Consider the following 18,522-nt stretch of genomic DNA (forward strand, 5'->3'; position numbering starts at 1 on the left):
TAGCTGCTGAAAAGCAAGTATCAATTTAATGTTTGTTTGCACTTTCTGAGAACACTAGCTACACAATAACAGGGAGACTGCTTTACCAGAAAGAGAACCTCCAGTAGAGACAAATAGTTCTGTGCAGTTTCTATCAGAGTAGTTGGCTAGTAAGCTTCCCTACTTATTAATTGTTCAAGAGGTCGTTGTAACAGAATTATATATAAACTACACTTGGAGAAACATTCACAGCTGTGCCTTAATACCCTATGCTTGAATTTTAGGACATGTATTGTGTCAGCATGTCATCGTTATAATACAAGTTACGTTTTAACTCAACATCTTTTCAAGAGTACCCCGCTACAGCACCTCCTGCGCACGCTATGCACGGTATATTACACCTACATCCTTCAGAATTTTTCATAAAACAATATCGAACCGATTCCACCCGGACACAAGGAGGCATCATCCAAATGGACAGAGGCAATTATGCTGCTGCCTTTTTCCATTCCAGATTGACTAGAATTCTAGATATATATGGTCTATGCATTGTAAATGGCAACTTCTGGCGTCTTATATTTGAATATCCAGCGAGACTTTGTAGATGGGAAAGAAGTGTATTTCTATCGTTAGTATTGTGGATCTGACTAACAATACGCTTCCCTCGAAAAGCAGCATGTTCATAAAGCTCATTTCAGGAGTACTGTAGGTGGCCCTTAAAAGGGCCTTTTGTTAGCGTGTTTCGGGAAAGGAGATCAGCCAAAGAGGAGCCAGATCTTAACCTCCAAAACCATACAGAGTGCGGCCCTGGCGCTTGAGAGCATAGACCACATCCATAGCGGTCACAGTCTTCCTCTTGGCGTGCTCGGTGTAAGTGACGGCGTCCCGGATCACATTCTCTAGAAAGACCTTCAGCACCCCACGGGTCTCCTCGTAGATGAGGCCAGAAATGCGCTTCACGCCACCTCTGCGAGCGAGACGGCGAATGGCTGGCTTCGTGATGCCCTGGATGTTGTCCCGCAGCACCTTCCTGTGGCGCTTAGCGCCTCCTTTCCCGAGTCCCTTACCACCTTTGCCTCTTCCTGACATCTTCAAACAGCTTGCGAGTTGCAATCAGTAAGAATGAGTTGATCGCCTCACAGCAGCCCTTTATTAAGAGGAAGGGCGGACCTGATGGGGGACTTAGAACTCGGAGAGGAGGAGACCTGGGTAGTCCGCCTTTTCTGACTTAGCACACCGCAGGACAGTGGCAGCTTTCTCTTCGTCATCTCTATTCATTTCCGTGAACAGATATATAAATGTAAAAAAAAAAAATTGTATCCATTTGATCCCACATTTCTAGGGTAAAATAGGAAAAGAAGGTTTTACACCTATAGTCAATTAACGAAAAGTAGTGACATTTCATTCTCCCTGAAATGATAAATAATATATTTTCCAAATACATATATAGTGTTTATCACTATTAAGTCGGACCCACACCAGCGCCTTGGGCTAGGAGCGCGATTCATCGGACTGGCCCAATGAGAGACGAGCTAAATTCGGCGGGTCAAAACAAGTTAACCGGAGTGGACAATTCAAATCCTGGTAGGGGAACACTCCCCCAATGGCATGCCGCTTCTGATGTGTCCCTCGCTACAAGTATTCCTGGCACCCAGGCTCGGTTCGCTTCGATCTCTAATTAGCGAGCGCCAGCGTATCAGCTATGTTCTCTCGCCGTCTCATAATATTGTATATTAGGTGTAAATAATAATAGTATGTCAATTGGGTCAGCTGAACCGTACCTTAGCGCTCAGCCACATTGCGACCCGGATCACTACTACTCCTCAAATAACCATTGAAGCCGTTTTTACAGCAACGAGCATAACTGGTACGTGTGCGCCTAAACGGGAACCCTGCTGTGTGATGTCATAATGGACTAGGTACAAGCAGGGGCACCGCAGTTTGCATCCCGTTGTTACTTTTGCAACGATATCATAGTAACACGGGTCATCTTGAAGACCGACTTTTAACCACCTGCTTATCAAGATTATGATACAGTAGTAGCGATATTAACAATGTAACAATCCAGTTTGTATCACTTGAGCCAGACAGAAAATTATGTGCTAGTCACACAGCAACTACACGGGCAGTGTTTCTGCTGCTCTCTGGCTTTTTAGAAGCCCTGGCATCTGTAGCTTTGACGAGTTCTGTAGAAATCTGATCTACGTCTGGAACGTGTTTTACAGTACATGAGAGCGGAGAGAATGCCGCTTTGCACGCAGTAATCATCAACAGGGGGGGGGGGGTCTCCTGTACTAGCTCGCACACTAGAGGGGAGTTCCCCAGCATCCGACTAACAAGATGCACATGTATAAGGAATGAAGAAACTACAACACAGCCTAGATTACTGTGATTCAGTCAAATTCAGGGAGACAGGACACAGCGCAAATAATAAGTTACAGCCCGATTAGCGAGGAGATGGGTGGCTCTTAAAAGAGCCTTTGTGTTCGTGTGGGAGAGGAAGGGGAGATTACTTGGCGCTGGTGTACTTGGTGACGGCCTTGGTGCCCTCGGACACGGCGTGCTTGGCCAACTCTCCCGGCAGCAGCAGGCGTACGGCGGTCTGGATCTCCCGGGAGGTGATGGTGGAGCGCTTGTTGTAGTGAGCCAGGCGGGAAGCTTCCCCCGCAATGCGCTCAAAAATGTCATTGACAAAGGAGTTCATGATGCCCATAGCCTTGGAGGAGATGCCGGTGTCAGGGTGCACCTGCTTCAGCACCTTGTACACGTAGATGGCGTAACTCTCCTTCCTGCTCTTCCTACGCTTCTTTCCATCTTTCTTCTGGGTCTTGGTTACGGCCTTCTTTGAGCCCTTCTTGGGCGCCGGCGCGGACTTTGCTGGTTCAGGCATTTCCACCACTCACTTCTTCTACACACAGCAGGGAGAATCTGTGCCGTACACCGCCCGGGTTTGCTCTATTTATAGGCATCTTATGCAAATGAGGCTTCAACGCTTCTGGTAAAAGTGTAGGGTAAGTATAAGCTAAGTATAGGGTAAAAGTGTCACGTGACGCTGAGTGGTAGCTAACACCCCCCCCCCCACACACACACTACATATTGCGGATTGGTCTGTGGATAAACTCGAGCTGCATTGGTTCATTTGTAAGCAAACCAATCACAGAGCACGCGGTAGACCCACTCTGAGTGTATATATAGGAGGAGGGCGGTATTACAGGTTCACATTTTCTCTCAGTTTGTTAGAAGGAATTATTTGTTTTGTGAACTGAACATGTCCGGCAGAGGCAAACAAGGCGGCAAGACCCGGGCTAAGGCCAAGACTCGCTCATCCCGGGCCGGTCTCCAGTTCCCAGTCGGTCGCGTTCACCGTCTGCTGAGGAAAGGAAACTATGCTGAGCGAGTGGGAGCCGGTGCCCCGGTCTATCTGGCCGCGGTGCTGGAGTATCTGACGGCTGAGATCCTGGAGCTCGCCGGAAACGCCGCCCGCGACAACAAGAAGACCCGCATCATCCCCCGCCACCTGCAGCTGGCTGTGCGCAACGACGAAGAGCTCAACAAGCTGCTCGGTGGGGTGACCATCGCCCAGGGAGGCGTTCTGCCCAACATCCAGGCCGTGCTGCTGCCCAAGAAGACCGAGAGCCACAAACCGGCCAAGAGCAAGTAATGTGAGGCTGGCAGCTTCCACCACCGAAACGATGTACCCGACACACAACACAAAGGCTCTTTTCAGAGCCACCCACGTCTTCCCAGGAGAGCTGTGTGTACTGTCATTGCTTGTGTTGTAGCGATATCTGACGGGCTAGCCGCGCTTTCATCTCCACATCCCGTCCATACAACCGCTAAAGGTATAGACGCTCCCTTACCCTTTAGGAGCCCTGGTCTGTTGTGGTGAAATCTAAAGATAGTCTGAATATTCCCTTTGCAATAACTGCATGCTGCAAATGAGGCCCCTTCCGCTTATAGGAGTGGGAAGCTGATCCGTGTAAAGTATATAAGGAGAGAAACCATATTCTCTCTCCGTGTGACGTAACAAAGCTAGGATGAAAACAGCTGCATTACATACAAATATTTGATAATTGAGAGCAATATCCTCTTATCCCAGCTGAAGAAAACAATTTTACAAGGGAATCTAGGCGGAACACTAGTAACAATGTACTGTCGGGTGAACCAGCCCGTCCAGATATTTAATTATTTTTGATAGTCAACATTCCATTATTCACTTTGCGGCTTGCTTATCGTATTATATATGTAAACTTCATAGACTTGGCCTGTCATTTGAAGCTGCTATGGGTGGAGAGCGGAGGATTCATCCGCATCCTGTTACTCTGACACTGAGGGGTGACTTATGCTGCAGCTCGTTTAGAAAGACTTGGTGGCTCTGAAAAGAGCCTTTGGGTTGTTGCGTGTATAGGAGTGCCGAGTTTCTATGCCCTCTCCCCTCGGATCCTGCGGGCCAGCTGGATGTCTTTGGGCATGATGGTCACCCTCTTGGCGTGGATGGCGCACAGGTTGGTGTCCTCGAACAGCCCCACCAGATAAGCCTCGCTGGCCTCTTGTAGGGCCATGACGGCGGAGCTCTGGAAGCGCAGGTCAGTCTTGAAGTCCTGGGCGATCTCACGCACCAGACGCTGGAAGGGCAGCTTGCGGATCAGCAGCTCAGTGGATTTCTGATACCGGCGGATCTCGCGAAGAGCAACAGTTCCAGGACGATAGCGGTGAGGTTTCTTCACGCCGCCGGTAGCTGGGGCGCTCTTCCGGGCAGCTTTCGTTGCCAGCTGCTTGCGGGGAGCTTTCCCTCCTGTAGATTTGCGGGCGGTCTGCTTGGTCCTGGCCATATTTCCACACAGATCTGACTTCTACCAAGTAGAAAAAAGACTGAATAGCCAACAGCCGGCAACAACTGTATTTATGCACAGAGCTGCTTTGTGATTTGATGAGTTAAACACGCCCTTCATCCTGGTTGGTTTCGGTGAAGAAGCTGTAAGTTTCATAAAGCCCGCCAAGAATTTCTGTTTCCTCTATTGTTTATGTGAAGTTTCTAACGGCCCGGCCTCGAGGTCTTTTCACGGTATAGCAGCCCCGGCCCCAGTACACATATACCAAACGTAATCACACACAGTGCTGCTGAATAGCTGCAATAGCCGGGGATAAAATATATATATATATATATATATATATATATATATATTGTGTGTACAGAATATAATCCTTACAAGCCCTAATACCAGGGAAATGATAATATGGGATGGCAGGTAAACTAGCAAACAACAACAGCAAAAGCAGCACAGCTTAGATCAAAACAGCGGCGTATAAAATAAAATAATCATTTGATCATTAAAACATGAATGTTAAATCTAAAGCTGCTCACTTTAATGTAGTCAGAACTCCTGCGTGTGTGAGAAACGATATGATACTAATGGGAAACAGTATTATAGTATGATACAATTGTAACTACTCTATTGAAACATTGCTGGATACAATCTGAGCAAAAGTATCAACTTAGACCGCAACCTCAACCTCGTGAATCTGCTAAACTACATGAAGAGAATATAAGGCTATATATTTAGTTTCAAAGGGGGTTCTACATCTACTCAGAGGAAATTAAAATCCTATAAAGTACTAAAGGCCCTGCATAGCAATACCCTTATTGTTTTATTTTATTACTGGGTTTTTTTTTTCCTGTATGCCCATTTAACTATTGTATATTCATTTCAATTGTTCTTGTAAAAATAAACTTTAAAACATCTGTTAAAAGTTGTATTTATGGTAATTAATCGAATGTAAGACTCTGAGGAATAAACAGATTTAAAACCAGTATATATTCAACTGAATTTATGTGACATAGCAATTATCTATCTATCTATCTATCTATCTATCTATCTATCAAATTGTATTGGAACTCATTGAAATACCCGTTTGTATATGTACCACACGAAAATGTAAATTATTGCTGTTAAATACATCGCATAAAAAAGTATACACTGTATGTGATAATGTCTGGAAACAATCAAAAATGTTTAACGTAAAAAAATCATTCCAGATCGATGGTAGCATGAATATTCCTCTTATTCATGCTACTACTTAAAAAAAATGATGCCCTTCACCTAGGGCATCTCTTCTGGCAGAGATTAAGGGTCATCCTGACAACAAGGCACCAGGTCATTATAGATCCTACACCCAAGAATAGGCCCACAGCGTTACAGTTGGCAGGATTGATAAAAGTGGAAGTACCTGCTTTGATTTGCCAGCTCACTTGGATTGCCTTACATTGTGGCTGCTATAGTTTGGTTGGATAGGTGGATGATTTGTGGTCAGCCATCCACTCTCCGATTTCCATAGCCAATTGTATCAGAAATTGCTTCTTTAAGACGAGATCCAGGATCTCATCTCTTTTCAATGACTGTGGATCTTCCACCCATCGTTCCACACAATTGCATCAACTGGGTGGCATATACCGAAATGTGAGCTAGAAACACCTTGAAGATAACCAAGAACATTACACAGCACAAATGTTTTATCACAGTGATATGTGGAATTGAAAGGAGTCATCTCAGGAAACCCACATACTTTAAGAAGAGGTTCCATTAATCCGGTTGACAGATGACCAGTGGGATCTGGTCCATGAATTCAGCCTTATGGTCCAGAAGTTACTTTCATATGGTGTGCATACATGAAATGCAATGCTCCATGTTGAGCAACTTTCTCATGCTTAAGTACAATTGCTTGTGGCACAGCAATGCATCTAAATAACTTTGTTGCACCATTGCTCCACTCCTCGGGTGACCGTTATCTTTGATCTTGGCCTGCCATTTGCCTGCTGGCTAGCAGTTGTGTTCATTTTTTTTGTCCTCTTCCACACCTTTTCATCTGCTCCTGATTCGCCGATTCTTCTCCTTGTTCCTCCCATGTCCCATTGATAACCCTTTGTGTCTCGTCACTTTAATTCTGCCTTTTATTTTTACATTCCACTCATTTGTCCAATCTTTATCTATTCCTCCTTCTGCCTTTTCTTCCCATCTCCGATTATCTCCTCCCTTTTCTTATCTTACACTACTCTTCTCCCTGTTCCAACTTTTTCCCTTCATCACCCTTATTTTTCACCTCATTTCTCCCATCCCTCACACTTTACTCATACCCTCCTATTTCTACGTCCCCCTTATTCCTACTGTCTCCTCCTGTTGTCCACCCTACTTCCACTACCACCCCCCTACAAATAAAACACACACACACACACACACACACACACACACACACACACACTACAATGTTTCTCTTTTAAATGGTTGCAGTACTGGGGGAACTGTGGTCAAAATCGTGAATGTAAGTAAGATGGGGAGTGTTAGGGTTCGACTGCAGGAGGTTAGGTTGTGGTTAGGCAATAGTGGCAGGGTTAGAGATAGGCTGTGGGAGGGGAGGGTTAGGATGTGGGGAGGGAGTGTTAGGGTTAGGAACAAAGAAGGGGGGTAGGTTTAGGCTACAGGAGGGATATGTTTAGGAACTAAGGAGAAGGTGAGGGTTATTATACTTACCTCTCCCCTGTCGTGATTCTCAGCATCGGGATGCCGCTGATGGTCTTCTGACCACAGTCATCCCAAATGCGGGCCTCCCGTATGTTTTCCGAGGTCAGTATCATGCAGTCTAAGGGAGTTAATGATTTGCAGGACCACAAGCTAAACCTTATATGTCTGGGACATTGCATGAAGAAAACACAAGGCTACTGTAGATTTGGATTATATAAAGGGGCTTTTCTACTACTCACTGGAAACGAAATAAAAAAAATAAAAAATAAAAACAGAACCTTATTGTTCTACTATAATCACTGAATTTGTATTTATGCATATGTATCTCATTTATATCCATTTTGCTTGCTATTGAAAAAAAAACCTTGCACTTTAAAACAATTGAGAAAAGTTATATTTATGATAAAATAATAGAGTTTAGGCTCTTAAATGGGACCATAGGGATTTAAGGACAATATATATCTATCATAGTTTATGTGAAATAATAATAAAAACAAACCTAATTCAATAACAATCACTCACCTCTTCTGATGGTGCACCACGCCAACAATGTCTGCTCCAATGTGAGTGTGCCACTACCCATGACTCCTCATTGTGCTATTACTTACCGCTGAGAAATAATTAGTAATATGGGGAAACATGTAATCAATGCGCACATTCCATAGTAAGATGGAACAGGGCCTTCCCGCCTCTTCAACTGGGTCAGTTTTTATGTATGTATATATTTATTTATTTATTTATTTATTTATTTTTCTACCATCCTTGGAGACGCAGAAAGCCACTGGTGTGGCACAGATCCAGCTCCGTGGTCCCCCTACCTGCTCTGGAGTTTCTATGCAGACTCCCACCGCTCTAGTGCCCTACTCCAGCCTGGCATCATTGGTTGGGGGTGAGGTTCAGACCTTGATGGTACTTGCTGCTGGCCCACGCCCTCCATTTTGCAGTCATCAACTCTGTTTGTCCACATCTCACGTCCATCCTCATGTGCCTTCCATTCCTCTATGGCGATCATCTTCTCTCAACACTGCTCTTGACCTGCCCTAGTCTATATCTGTGCTTTCCATCACTGGTCAATGCAGTTGAACTCTGGTCTGTTAATCTGCGTTGCCCTTCTTCTCACAACTTTGCATCCACAGTGGATCTCTGCTGACACAAAGGGGGTAATTCCAAGTTGATCGCAGCAGGACATTTTTTGCAGTTGGGCAAAACCATGTGCACTGCAGGTGGGGCAGATATAACATTTGCAGAGACAGTTAGGTTTGGGTGGGTTATTTTGTTTTTGTGCAGAGAAAATACTGGCTGCGTTATTTGTACACTGCAATTTAGATTGCAGATTGAACACACCACACCCAAATCTAACTCTCTCTGCAAATGTTATATCTGCCCCACCTGCAGTGTACATGGTTTTGCCCAACTGCTAAAAATGTCCTGCTGCGATCAACTTGGAATTACCCCCAATGTTTCCCCCAGAGGTTCTGATGCTCCGTTCCGCAGCCGCCTTTTCTCCAGACCAGGCATTCCCAACCACGGTCCTCAAGGCACACTAACAGTGCAGGTTTTAGTGATATCCATGCTTCACCACAGGTGACTTAATTAGTAGCTCAGTTATTTTGATTTAACCATCTGTGCTGCAGCCTGGATATCACTAAAACCTGCACTGTTGGTGTGCCTAGAGGACCATGGATGGGAATGCCTGCTCTAGACATTCAGCCTCGTGGTCTCTGCATATCTTTCGCCTGCTATCCAACAGTGAGGTTCAGTGCTGAAGCTGCAGCAACTGCTTTTATCACGGTAGTACATTTGAAAACGTAAGATTAGTTGAACCATTGCTCCTCAGGTGACTGTTGTCTCTCATCTTATTCTGCAAGCTTCATCATTTTATTTTATTTCCCAGAACTATTGTGTGCAAACATGTCTATCATCCATTGATATGCCGAAAATAGCATCCACTTTTTTACTCTGCAATCAGTAGTTGCCATGTAACAATATATATCTTCTTCTTCTTCCTCCTTCCTCCTACCCCTGTTTTTCCTCGTTTCTTCCCTTCCTCTCACCTAGCTCAATTACAAGAGGTCTCTCTACTTGTCCCACTATACCTTCCTCTCTATTATTCCTGTATCCACCCCCCAATGTTCCCAAATATTCCTACTGTTTCCCTCTATTTTTAGGAAAGTTCCGATGTCCTCTTTTAAAAATGACAAAGTCTCATACTTTGGCATTTTTAAAAGAGGAATGGTAATGGGAACAGATCACCATTGCCCTCACTCTGACACACCGATCTTGCATAAATATACATTCATGTCTGTATGGGTCATTTTATAAACATTTGGGGAAAATCCCACCAACATTCTACACGACGGGGAGAATCTCACACAAGCAGGGTTAACCTGTGGCTGACTATGCTGGGTATCTCTCTTTTGTCACAGTAACTAGAGTTCCTAAACAAGACTGCCAATACGTTGTGAGGCAACCTGCCTGTGCTAGCCACCCGGGTGTACAGGAGCCCAGCCATCACCTTTATGTCTTTGAAAATGGTGCATCCCCTGCACAGACTGAACCCCAGATCACCTTCGTTACATGTAGTGCCAGGGGGACAGAAAAATGCCCCAATCAGACGTTTTAGCCTCGCAGAAAAGTACAGATGTGTTACATGCTGGACAGATCCAGCTTGGTGTAAGTAAGCTGACAGGGGCTGTTCCTGGGTCTCTTTGCAGCGCCTAGGCTAGCAATGGCCGTATAGGCCTAGGGGAGACCTTGGAGTACTGGTGTGGTGCAGAGAGGCTGCACGCTGCTTTTCTCATGCCCAATAAAAGACTCTTTTTCTGCGTTAGGGAAACACAAGGTGAGGGCAGATTTCCCCTTACACTCAGACAGGGAAGGGTTTACAAGGACTGCTTATTCCGCCAATGAGAGCGCAGAACGCACCAGGCTCAGCAGCCAATTACAGCACAGCAGGCACCGTATATAAAAGACGTCAGAGAGCGGCTTGTGCTGTATTACCATTTGTTGGTTAAAGTGACGTTGAGCTCACATGGCAGAAACTGCACCAGCCGTCGCCGCTGTCCCGCCGTCAGAGGGCGCAGCCAAAAAGAAGAGGCAGCCGAAGAAAGCTGCAGGGGGAGCCAAGAAAAGCGGCAAGTCTTCCGGGCCCAGCGTTTCCGAGCTGATCTTAAAGGCCGTGGCCGCCTCCAAGGAGCGCAGTGGAGTTTCTCTTGCCGCCCTGAAGAAGGCTCTGGCTGCCGGAGGCTACGATGTGGAGAAGAATAACAGTCGCATCAAAGTGGGGGTGAAAGGATTGGTGACCAAAGGAACTCTCACCCAAGTGAAAGGCACCGGAGCTTCCGGCTCCTTCAAGCTCAATAAGAATCAGCTGGAGAGCAAGAAGGCCGCCCTGAAGCCCAAGAAACCAGCGGCAAAGAAAGTGGCCAAGTCCCCGAAGAAGCCCAAGAGAGCTCCGAGTGCAGCCAAGAGCCCCAAGAAGGTGAAGAAACCCACAAAAGCGGCTGCTGCCAAAAGCCCAAAGAAGCCTAAAGCCGCGAAGCCCAAGAAAGCGGCCAAGAGTCCGGCCAAGAAGGCGGCGAAGCCCAAAGCAGCCAAGAGTCCGGCCAAGAAGGCGGCGAAGCCCAAAGCCGCCAAAAGCCCGGCCAAGAAGGTAGCTAAGCCCAAGAAAGCTGCGGCCAAGAAGTGATGGAAGAGCCGCCGTAGCAGCCTCGCTTCCTTGTTATCCCCCCAAAGGCTCTTTTCAGAGCCACCCACCCTGTCCCGGCAGAGCTGTAGGCGCACGGCGTACAGATATTGAGTCACTACATTACGTTACAGTTCAGCAGTGTCTCCGTGGGATTTTTGGTTGCTTATTGATAGGTAACGCAGGGTTATTTATTAGCGCTACTGTAGCAAGACTGATCGGGAAATAATACCTGGATGTCCTGCTTCCTACCTCAGGCCGCTCACAATAGCGGCATGCTTCCTTCCTGTGTACTCGAACACTCACCATTCCCTGTGGTGAACAGTCTGCAGGGTAGCTGCTGAAAAGCAAGTATCAATTTAATGTTTGTTTGCACTTTCTGAGAACACTAGCTACACAATAACAGGGAGACTGCTTTACCAGAAAGAGAACCTCCAGTAGAGACAAATAGTTCTGTGCAGTTTCTATCAGAGTAGTTGGCTAGTAAGCTTCCCTACTTATTAATTGTTCAAGAGGTCGTTGTAACAGAATTATATATAAACTACACTTGGAGAAACATTCACAGCTGTGCCTTAATACCCTATGCTTGAATTTTAGGACATGTATTGTGTCAGCATGTCATCGTTATAATACAAGTTACGTTTTAACTCAACATCTTTTCAAGAGTACCCCGCTACAGCACCTCCTGCGCACGCTATGCACGGTATATTACACCTACATCCTTCAGAATTTTTCATAAAACAATATCGAACCGATTCCACCCGGACACAAGGAGGCATCATCCAAATGGACAGAGGCAATTATGCTGCTGCCTTTTTCCATTCCAGATTGACTAGAATTCTAGATATATATGGTCTATGCATTGTAAATGGCAACTTCTGGCGTCTTATATTTGAATATCCAGCGAGACTTTGTAGATGGGAAAGAAGTGTATTTCTATCGTTAGTATTGTGGATCTGACTAACAATACGCTTCCCTCGAAAAGCAGCATGTTCATAAAGCTCATTTCAGGAGTACTGTAGGTGGCCCTTAAAAGGGCCTTTTGTTAGCGTGTTTCGGGAAAGGAGATCAGCCAAAGAGGAGCCAGATCTTAACCTCCAAAACCATACAGAGTGCGGCCCTGGCGCTTGAGAGCATAGACCACATCCATAGCGGTCACAGTCTTCCTCTTGGCGTGCTCGGTGTAAGTGACGGCGTCCCGGATCACATTCTCTAGAAAGACCTTCAGCACCCCACGGGTCTCCTCGTAGATGAGGCCAGAAATGCGCTTCACGCCACCTCTGCGAGCGAGACGGCGAATGGCTGGCTTCGTGATGCCCTGGATGTTGTCCCGCAGCACCTTCCTGTGGCGCTTAGCGCCTCCTTTCCCGAGTCCCTTACCACCTTTGCCTCTTCCTGACATCTTCAAACAGCTTGCGAGTTGCAATCAGTAAGAATGAGTTGATCGCCTCACAGCAGCCCTTTATTAAGAGGAAGGGCGGACCTGATGGGGGACTTAGAACTCGGAGAGGAGGAGACCTGGGTAGTCCGCCTTTTCTGACTTAGCACACCGCAGGACAGTGGCAGCTTTCTCTTCGTCATCTCTATTCATTTCCGTGAACAGATATATAAATGTAAAAAAAAAAAATTGTATCCATTTGATCCCACATTTCTAGGGTAAAATAGGAAAAGAAGGTTTTACACCTATAGTCAATTAACGAAAAGTAGTGACATTTCATTCTCCCTGAAATGATAAATAATATATTTTCCAAATACATATATAGTGTTTATCACTATTAAGTCGGACCCACACCAGCGCCTTGGGCTAGGAGCGCGATTCATCGGACTGGCCCAATGAGAGACGAGCTAAATTCGGCGGGTCAAAACAAGTTAACCGGAGTGGACAATTCAAATCCTGGTAGGGGAACACTCCCCCAATGGCATGCCGCTTCTGATGTGTCCCTCGCTACAAGTATTCCTGGCACCCAGGCTCGGTTCGCTTCGATCTCTAATTAGCGAGCGCCAGCGTATCAGCTATGTTCTCTCGCCGTCTCATAATATTGTATATTAGGTGTAAATAATAATAGTATGTCAATTGGGTCAGCTGAACCGTACCTTAGCGCTCAGCCACATTGCGACCCGGATCACTACTACTCCTCAAATAACCATTGAAGCCGTTTTTACAGCAACGAGCATAACTGGTACGTGTGCGCCTAAACGGGAACCCTGCTGTGTGATGTCATAATGGACTAGGTACAAGCAGGGGCACCGCAGTTTGCATCCCGTTGTTACTTTTGCAACGATATCATAGTAACACGGGTCATCTTGAAGACCGACTTTTAACCACCTGCTTATCAAGATTATGATACAGTAGTAGCGATATTAACAATGTAACAATCCAGTTTGTATCACTTGAGCCAGACAGAAAATTATGTGCTAGTCACACAGCAACTACACGGGCAGTGTTTCTGCTGCTCTCTGGCTTTTTAGAAGCCCTGGCATCTGTAGCTTTGACGAGTTCTGTAGAAATCTGATCTACGTCTGGAACGTGTTTTACAGTACATGAGAGCGGAGAGAATGCCGCTTTGCACGCAGTAATCATCAACAGGGGGGGGGGGGTCTCCTGTACTAGCTCGCACACTAGAGGGGAGTTCCCCAGCATCCGACTAACAAGATGCACATGTATAAGGAATGAAGAAACTACAACACAGCCTAGATTACTGTGATTCAGTCAAATTCAGGGAGACAGGACACAGCGCAAATAATAAGTTACAGCCCGATTAGCGAGGAGATGGGTGGCTCTTAAAAGAGCCTTTGTGTTCGTGTGGGAGAGGAAGGGGAGATTACTTGGCGCTGGTGTACTTGGTGACGGCCTTGGTGCCCTCGGACACGGCGTGCTTGGCCAACTCTCCCGGCAGCAGCAGGCGTACGGCGGTCTGGATCTCCCGGGAGGTGATGGTGGAGCGCTTGTTGTAGTGAGCCAGGCGGGAAGCTTCCCCCGCAATGCGCTCAAAAATGTCATTGACAAAGGAGTTCATGATGCCCATAGCCTTGGAGGAGATGCCGGTGTCAGGGTGCACCTGCTTCAGCACCTTGTACACGTAGATGGCGTAACTCTCCTTCCTGCTCTTCCTACGCTTCTTTCCATCTTTCTTCTGGGTCTTGGTTACGGCCTTCTTTGAGCCCTTCTTGGGCGCCGGCGCGGACTTTGCTGGTTCAGGCATTTCCACCACTCACTTCTTCTACACACAGCAGGGAGAATCTGTGCCGTACACCGCCCGGGTTTGCTCTATTTATAGGCATCTTATGCAAATGAGGCTTCAACGCTTCTGGTAAAAGTGTAGGGTAAGTATAAGCTAAGTATAGGGTAAAAGTGTCACGTGACGCTGAGTGGTAGCTAACACCCCCCCCCCACACACACACTACATATTGCGGATTGGTCTGTGGATAAACTCGAGCTGCATTGGTTCATTTGTAAGCAAACCAATCACAGAGCACGCGGTAGACCCACTCTGAGTGTATATATAGGAGGAGGGCGGTATTACAGGTTCACATTTTCTCTCAGTTTGTTAGAAGGAATTATTTGTTTTGTGAACTGAACATGTCCGGCAGAGGCAAACAAGGCGGCAAGACCCGGGCTAAGGCCAAGACTCGCTCATCCCGGGCCGGTCTCCAGTTCCCAGTCGGTCGCGTTCACCGTCTGCTGAGGAAAGGAAACTATGCTGAGCGAGTGGGAGCCGGTGCCCCGGTCTATCTGGCCGCGGTGCTGGAGTATCTGACGGCTGAGATCCTGGAGCTCGCCGGAAACGCCGCCCGCGACAACAAGAAGACCCGCATCATCCCCCGCCACCTGCAGCTGGCTGTGCGCAACGACGAAGAGCTCAACAAGCTGCTCGGTGGGGTGACCATCGCCCAGGGAGGCGTTCTGCCCAACATCCAGGCCGTGCTGCTGCCCAAGAAGACCGAGAGCCACAAACCGGCCAAGAGCAAGTAATGTGAGGCTGGCAGCTTCCACCACCGAAACGATGTACCCGACACACAACACAAAGGCTCTTTTCAGAGCCACCCACGTCTTCCCAGGAGAGCTGTGTGTACTGTCATTGCTTGTGTTGTAGCGATATCTGACGGGCTAGCCGCGCTTTCATCTCCACATCCCGTCCATACAACCGCTAAAGGTATAGACGCTCCCTTACCCTTTAGGAGCCCTGGTCTGTTGTGGTGAAATCTAAAGATAGTCTGAATATTCCCTTTGCAATAACTGCATGCTGCAAATGAGGCCCCTTCCGCTTATAGGAGTGGGAAGCTGATCCGTGTAAAGTATATAAGGAGAGAAACCATATTCTCTCTCCGTGTGACGTAACAAAGCTAGGATGAAAACAGCTGCATTACATACAAATATTTGATAATTGAGAGCAATATCCTCTTATCCCAGCTGAAGAAAACAATTTTACAAGGGAATCTAGGCGGAACACTAGTAACAATGTACTGTCGGGTGAACCAGCCCGTCCAGATATTTAATTATTTTTGATAGTCAACATTCCATTATTCACTTTGCGGCTTGCTTATCGTATTATATATGTAAACTTCATAGACTTGGCCTGTCATTTGAAGCTGCTATGGGTGGAGAGCGGAGGATTCATCCGCATCCTGTTACTCTGACACTGAGGGCTGACTTATGCTGCAGCTCGTTTAGAAAGACTTGGTGGCTCTGAAAAGAGCCTTTGGGTTGTTGCGTGTATAGGAGTGCCGAGTTTCTATGCCCTCTCCCCTCGGATCCTGCGGGCCAGCTGGATGTCTTTGGGCATGATGGTCACCCTCTTGGCGTGGATGGCGCACAGGTTGGTGTCCTCGAACAGCCCCACCAGATAAGCCTCGCTGGCCTCTTGTAGGGCCATGACGGCGGAGCTCTGGAAGCGCAGGTCAGTCTTGAAGTCCTGGGCGATCTCACGCACCAGACGCTGGAAGGGCAGCTTGCGGATCAGCAGCTCAGTGGATTTCTGATACCGGCGGATCTCGCGAAGAGCAACAGTTCCAGGACGATAGCGGTGAGGTTTCTTCACGCCGCCGGTAGCTGGGGCGCTCTTCCGGGCAGCTTTCGTTGCCAGCTGCTTGCGGGGAGCTTTCCCTCCTGTAGATTTGCGGGCGGTCTGCTTGGTCCTGGCCATATTTCCACACAGATCTGACTTCTACCAAGTAGAAAAAAGACTGAATAGCCAACAGCCGGCAACAACTGTATTTATGCACAGAGCTGCTTTGTGATTTGATGAGTTAAACACGCCCTTCATCCTGGTTGGTTTCGGTGAAGAAGCTGTAACTTTCATAAAGCCCGCCAAGAATTTCTGTTTCCTCTATTGTTTATGTGAAGTTTCTAACGGCCCGGCCTCGAGGTCTTTTCACGGTATAGCAGCCCCGGCCCCAGTACACATATACCAAACGTAATCACACACAGTGCTGCTGAATAGCTGCAATAGCCGGGGATAAAAAATATATATATATATATATATATATTGTGTGTACAGAATATAATCCTTACAAGCCCTAATACCAGGGAAATGATAATATGGGATGGCAGGTAAACTAGCAAACAACAACAGCAAAAGCAGCACAGCTTAGATCAAAACAGCGGCGTATAAAATAAAATAATCATTTGATCATTAAAACATGAATGTTAAATCTAAAGCTGCTCACTTTAATGTAGTCAGAACTCCTGCGTGTGTGAGAAACGATATGATACTAATGGGAAACAGTATTATAGTATGATACAATTGTAACTACTCTATTGAAACATTGCTGGATACAATCTGAGCAAAAGTATCAACTTAGACCGCAACCTCAACCTCGTGAATCTGCTAAACTACATGAAGAGAATATAAGGCTATATATTTAGTTTCAAAGGGGGTTCTACATCTACTCAGAGGAAATTAAAATCCTATAAAGTACTAAAGGCCCTGCATAGCAATACCCTTATTGTTTTATTTTATTACTGGGTTTTTTTTTTCCTGTATGCCCATTTAACTATTGTATATTCATTTCAATTGTTCTTGTAAAAATAAACTTTAAAACATCTGTTAAAAGTTGTATTTATGGTAATTAATCGAATGTAAGACTCTGAGGAATAAACAGATTTAAAACCAGTATATATTCAACTGAATTTATGTGACATAGCAATTATCTATCTATCTATCTATCTATCTATCTATCTATCTATCAAATTGTATTGGAACTCATTGAAATACCCGTTTGTATATGTACCACACGAAAATGTAAATTATTGCTGTTAAATACATCGCATAAAAAAGTATACACTGTATGTGATAATGTCTGGAAACAATCAAAAATGTTTAACGTAAAAAAATCATTCCAGATCGATGGTAGCATGAATATTCCTCTTATTCATGCTACTACTTAAAAAAAATGATGCCCTTCACCTAGGGCATCTCTTCTGGCAGAGATTAAGGGTCATCCTGACAACAAGGCACCAGGTCATTATAGATCCTACACCCAAGAATAGGCCCACAGCGTTACAGTTGGCAGGATTGATAAAAGTGGAAGTACCTGCTTTGATTTGCCAGCTCACTTGGATTGCCTTACATTGTGGCTGCTATAGTTTGGTTGGATAGGTGGATGATTTGTGGTCAGCCATCCACTCTCCGATTTCCATAGCCAATTGTATCAGAAATTGCTTCTTTAAGACGAGATCCAGGATCTCATCTCTTTTCAATGACTGTGGATCTTCCACCCATCGTTCCACACAATTGCATCAACTGGGTGGCATATACCGAAATGTGAGCTAGAAACACCTTGAAGATAACCAAGAACATTACACAGCACAAATGTTTTATCACAGTGATATGTGGAATTGAAAGGAGTCATCTCAGGAAACCCACATACTTTAAGAAGAGGTTCCATTAATCCGGTTGACAGATGACCAGTGGGATCTGGTCCATGAATTCAGCCTTATGGTCCAGAAGTTACTTTCATATGGTGTGCATACATGAAATGCAATGCTCCATGTTGAGCAACTTTCTCATGCTTAAGTACAATTGCTTGTGGCACAGCAATGCATCTAAATAACTTTGTTGCACCATTGCTCCACTCCTCGGGTGACCGTTATCTTTGATCTTGGCCTGCCATTTGCCTGCTGGCTAGCAGTTGTGTTCATTTTTTTTGTCCTCTTCCACACCTTTTCATCTGCTCCTGATTCGCCGATTCTTCTCCTTGTTCCTCCCATGTCCCATTGATAACCCTTTGTGTCTCGTCACTTTAATTCTGCCTTTTATTTTTACATTCCACTCATTTGTCCAATCTTTATCTATTCCTCCTTCTGCCTTTTCTTCCCATCTCCGATTATCTCCTCCCTTT

At 46.0% G+C, this 18,522-nt stretch overlaps 9 protein-coding genes across 9 annotated transcripts; 3 read left to right on the forward strand and 6 right to left on the reverse strand.

The window, feature by feature from the left end:
* Positions 1-756: 756 nt before the first annotated feature.
* LOC134934483 (histone H4) lies at positions 757-1,068 on the reverse strand. The gene has a single exon (XM_063929918.1). It carries the CDS (start codon positions 1,066-1,068, stop codon positions 757-759), a length of 312 nt encoding a protein of 103 aa, XP_063785988.1.
* Positions 1,069-2,488: 1,420 nt separating this feature from the next.
* On the reverse strand, positions 2,489-2,869 carry LOC134935011 (histone H2B 1.1). Its single transcript, XM_063930325.1, has one exon. It carries the CDS (start codon positions 2,867-2,869, stop codon positions 2,489-2,491), a length of 381 nt encoding a protein of 126 aa, XP_063786395.1.
* A 378-nt stretch (positions 2,870-3,247) lies between these two features.
* LOC134934484 (histone H2A type 1-like) lies at positions 3,248-3,640 on the forward strand. Its single transcript, XM_063929919.1, has one exon. It carries the CDS (start codon positions 3,248-3,250, stop codon positions 3,638-3,640), a length of 393 nt encoding a protein of 130 aa, XP_063785989.1.
* A 760-nt stretch (positions 3,641-4,400) lies between these two features.
* LOC134935012 (histone H3) lies at positions 4,401-4,811 on the reverse strand. Its single transcript, XM_063930326.1, has one exon. The coding sequence runs from the start codon at positions 4,809-4,811 to the stop codon at positions 4,401-4,403; it is 411 nt and encodes a 136-aa protein (XP_063786396.1).
* Positions 4,812-10,527: 5,716 nt separating this feature from the next.
* On the forward strand, positions 10,528-11,184 carry LOC134935013 (histone H1C-like). Its single transcript, XM_063930327.1, has one exon. The coding sequence runs from the start codon at positions 10,528-10,530 to the stop codon at positions 11,182-11,184; it is 657 nt and encodes a 218-aa protein (XP_063786397.1).
* A 1,087-nt stretch (positions 11,185-12,271) lies between these two features.
* LOC134934485 (histone H4) lies at positions 12,272-12,583 on the reverse strand. Its single transcript, XM_063929920.1, has one exon. The coding sequence runs from the start codon at positions 12,581-12,583 to the stop codon at positions 12,272-12,274; it is 312 nt and encodes a 103-aa protein (XP_063785990.1).
* Positions 12,584-14,003: 1,420 nt separating this feature from the next.
* LOC134935014 (histone H2B 1.1) lies at positions 14,004-14,384 on the reverse strand. The gene has a single exon (XM_063930328.1). It carries the CDS (start codon positions 14,382-14,384, stop codon positions 14,004-14,006), a length of 381 nt encoding a protein of 126 aa, XP_063786398.1.
* Positions 14,385-14,761: 377 nt separating this feature from the next.
* On the forward strand, positions 14,762-15,154 carry LOC134934487 (histone H2A type 1-like). The gene has a single exon (XM_063929921.1). The coding sequence runs from the start codon at positions 14,762-14,764 to the stop codon at positions 15,152-15,154; it is 393 nt and encodes a 130-aa protein (XP_063785991.1).
* Positions 15,155-15,914: 760 nt separating this feature from the next.
* On the reverse strand, positions 15,915-16,325 carry LOC134935016 (histone H3). Its single transcript, XM_063930329.1, has one exon. The coding sequence runs from the start codon at positions 16,323-16,325 to the stop codon at positions 15,915-15,917; it is 411 nt and encodes a 136-aa protein (XP_063786399.1).
* Positions 16,326-18,522: the final 2,197 nt, after the last annotated feature.

This window comes from Pseudophryne corroboree, chromosome 6, assembly GCF_028390025.1.
Source record: "Pseudophryne corroboree isolate aPseCor3 chromosome 6, aPseCor3.hap2, whole genome shotgun sequence".
Taxonomy (NCBI): domain Eukaryota; kingdom Metazoa; phylum Chordata; class Amphibia; order Anura; family Myobatrachidae; genus Pseudophryne; species Pseudophryne corroboree.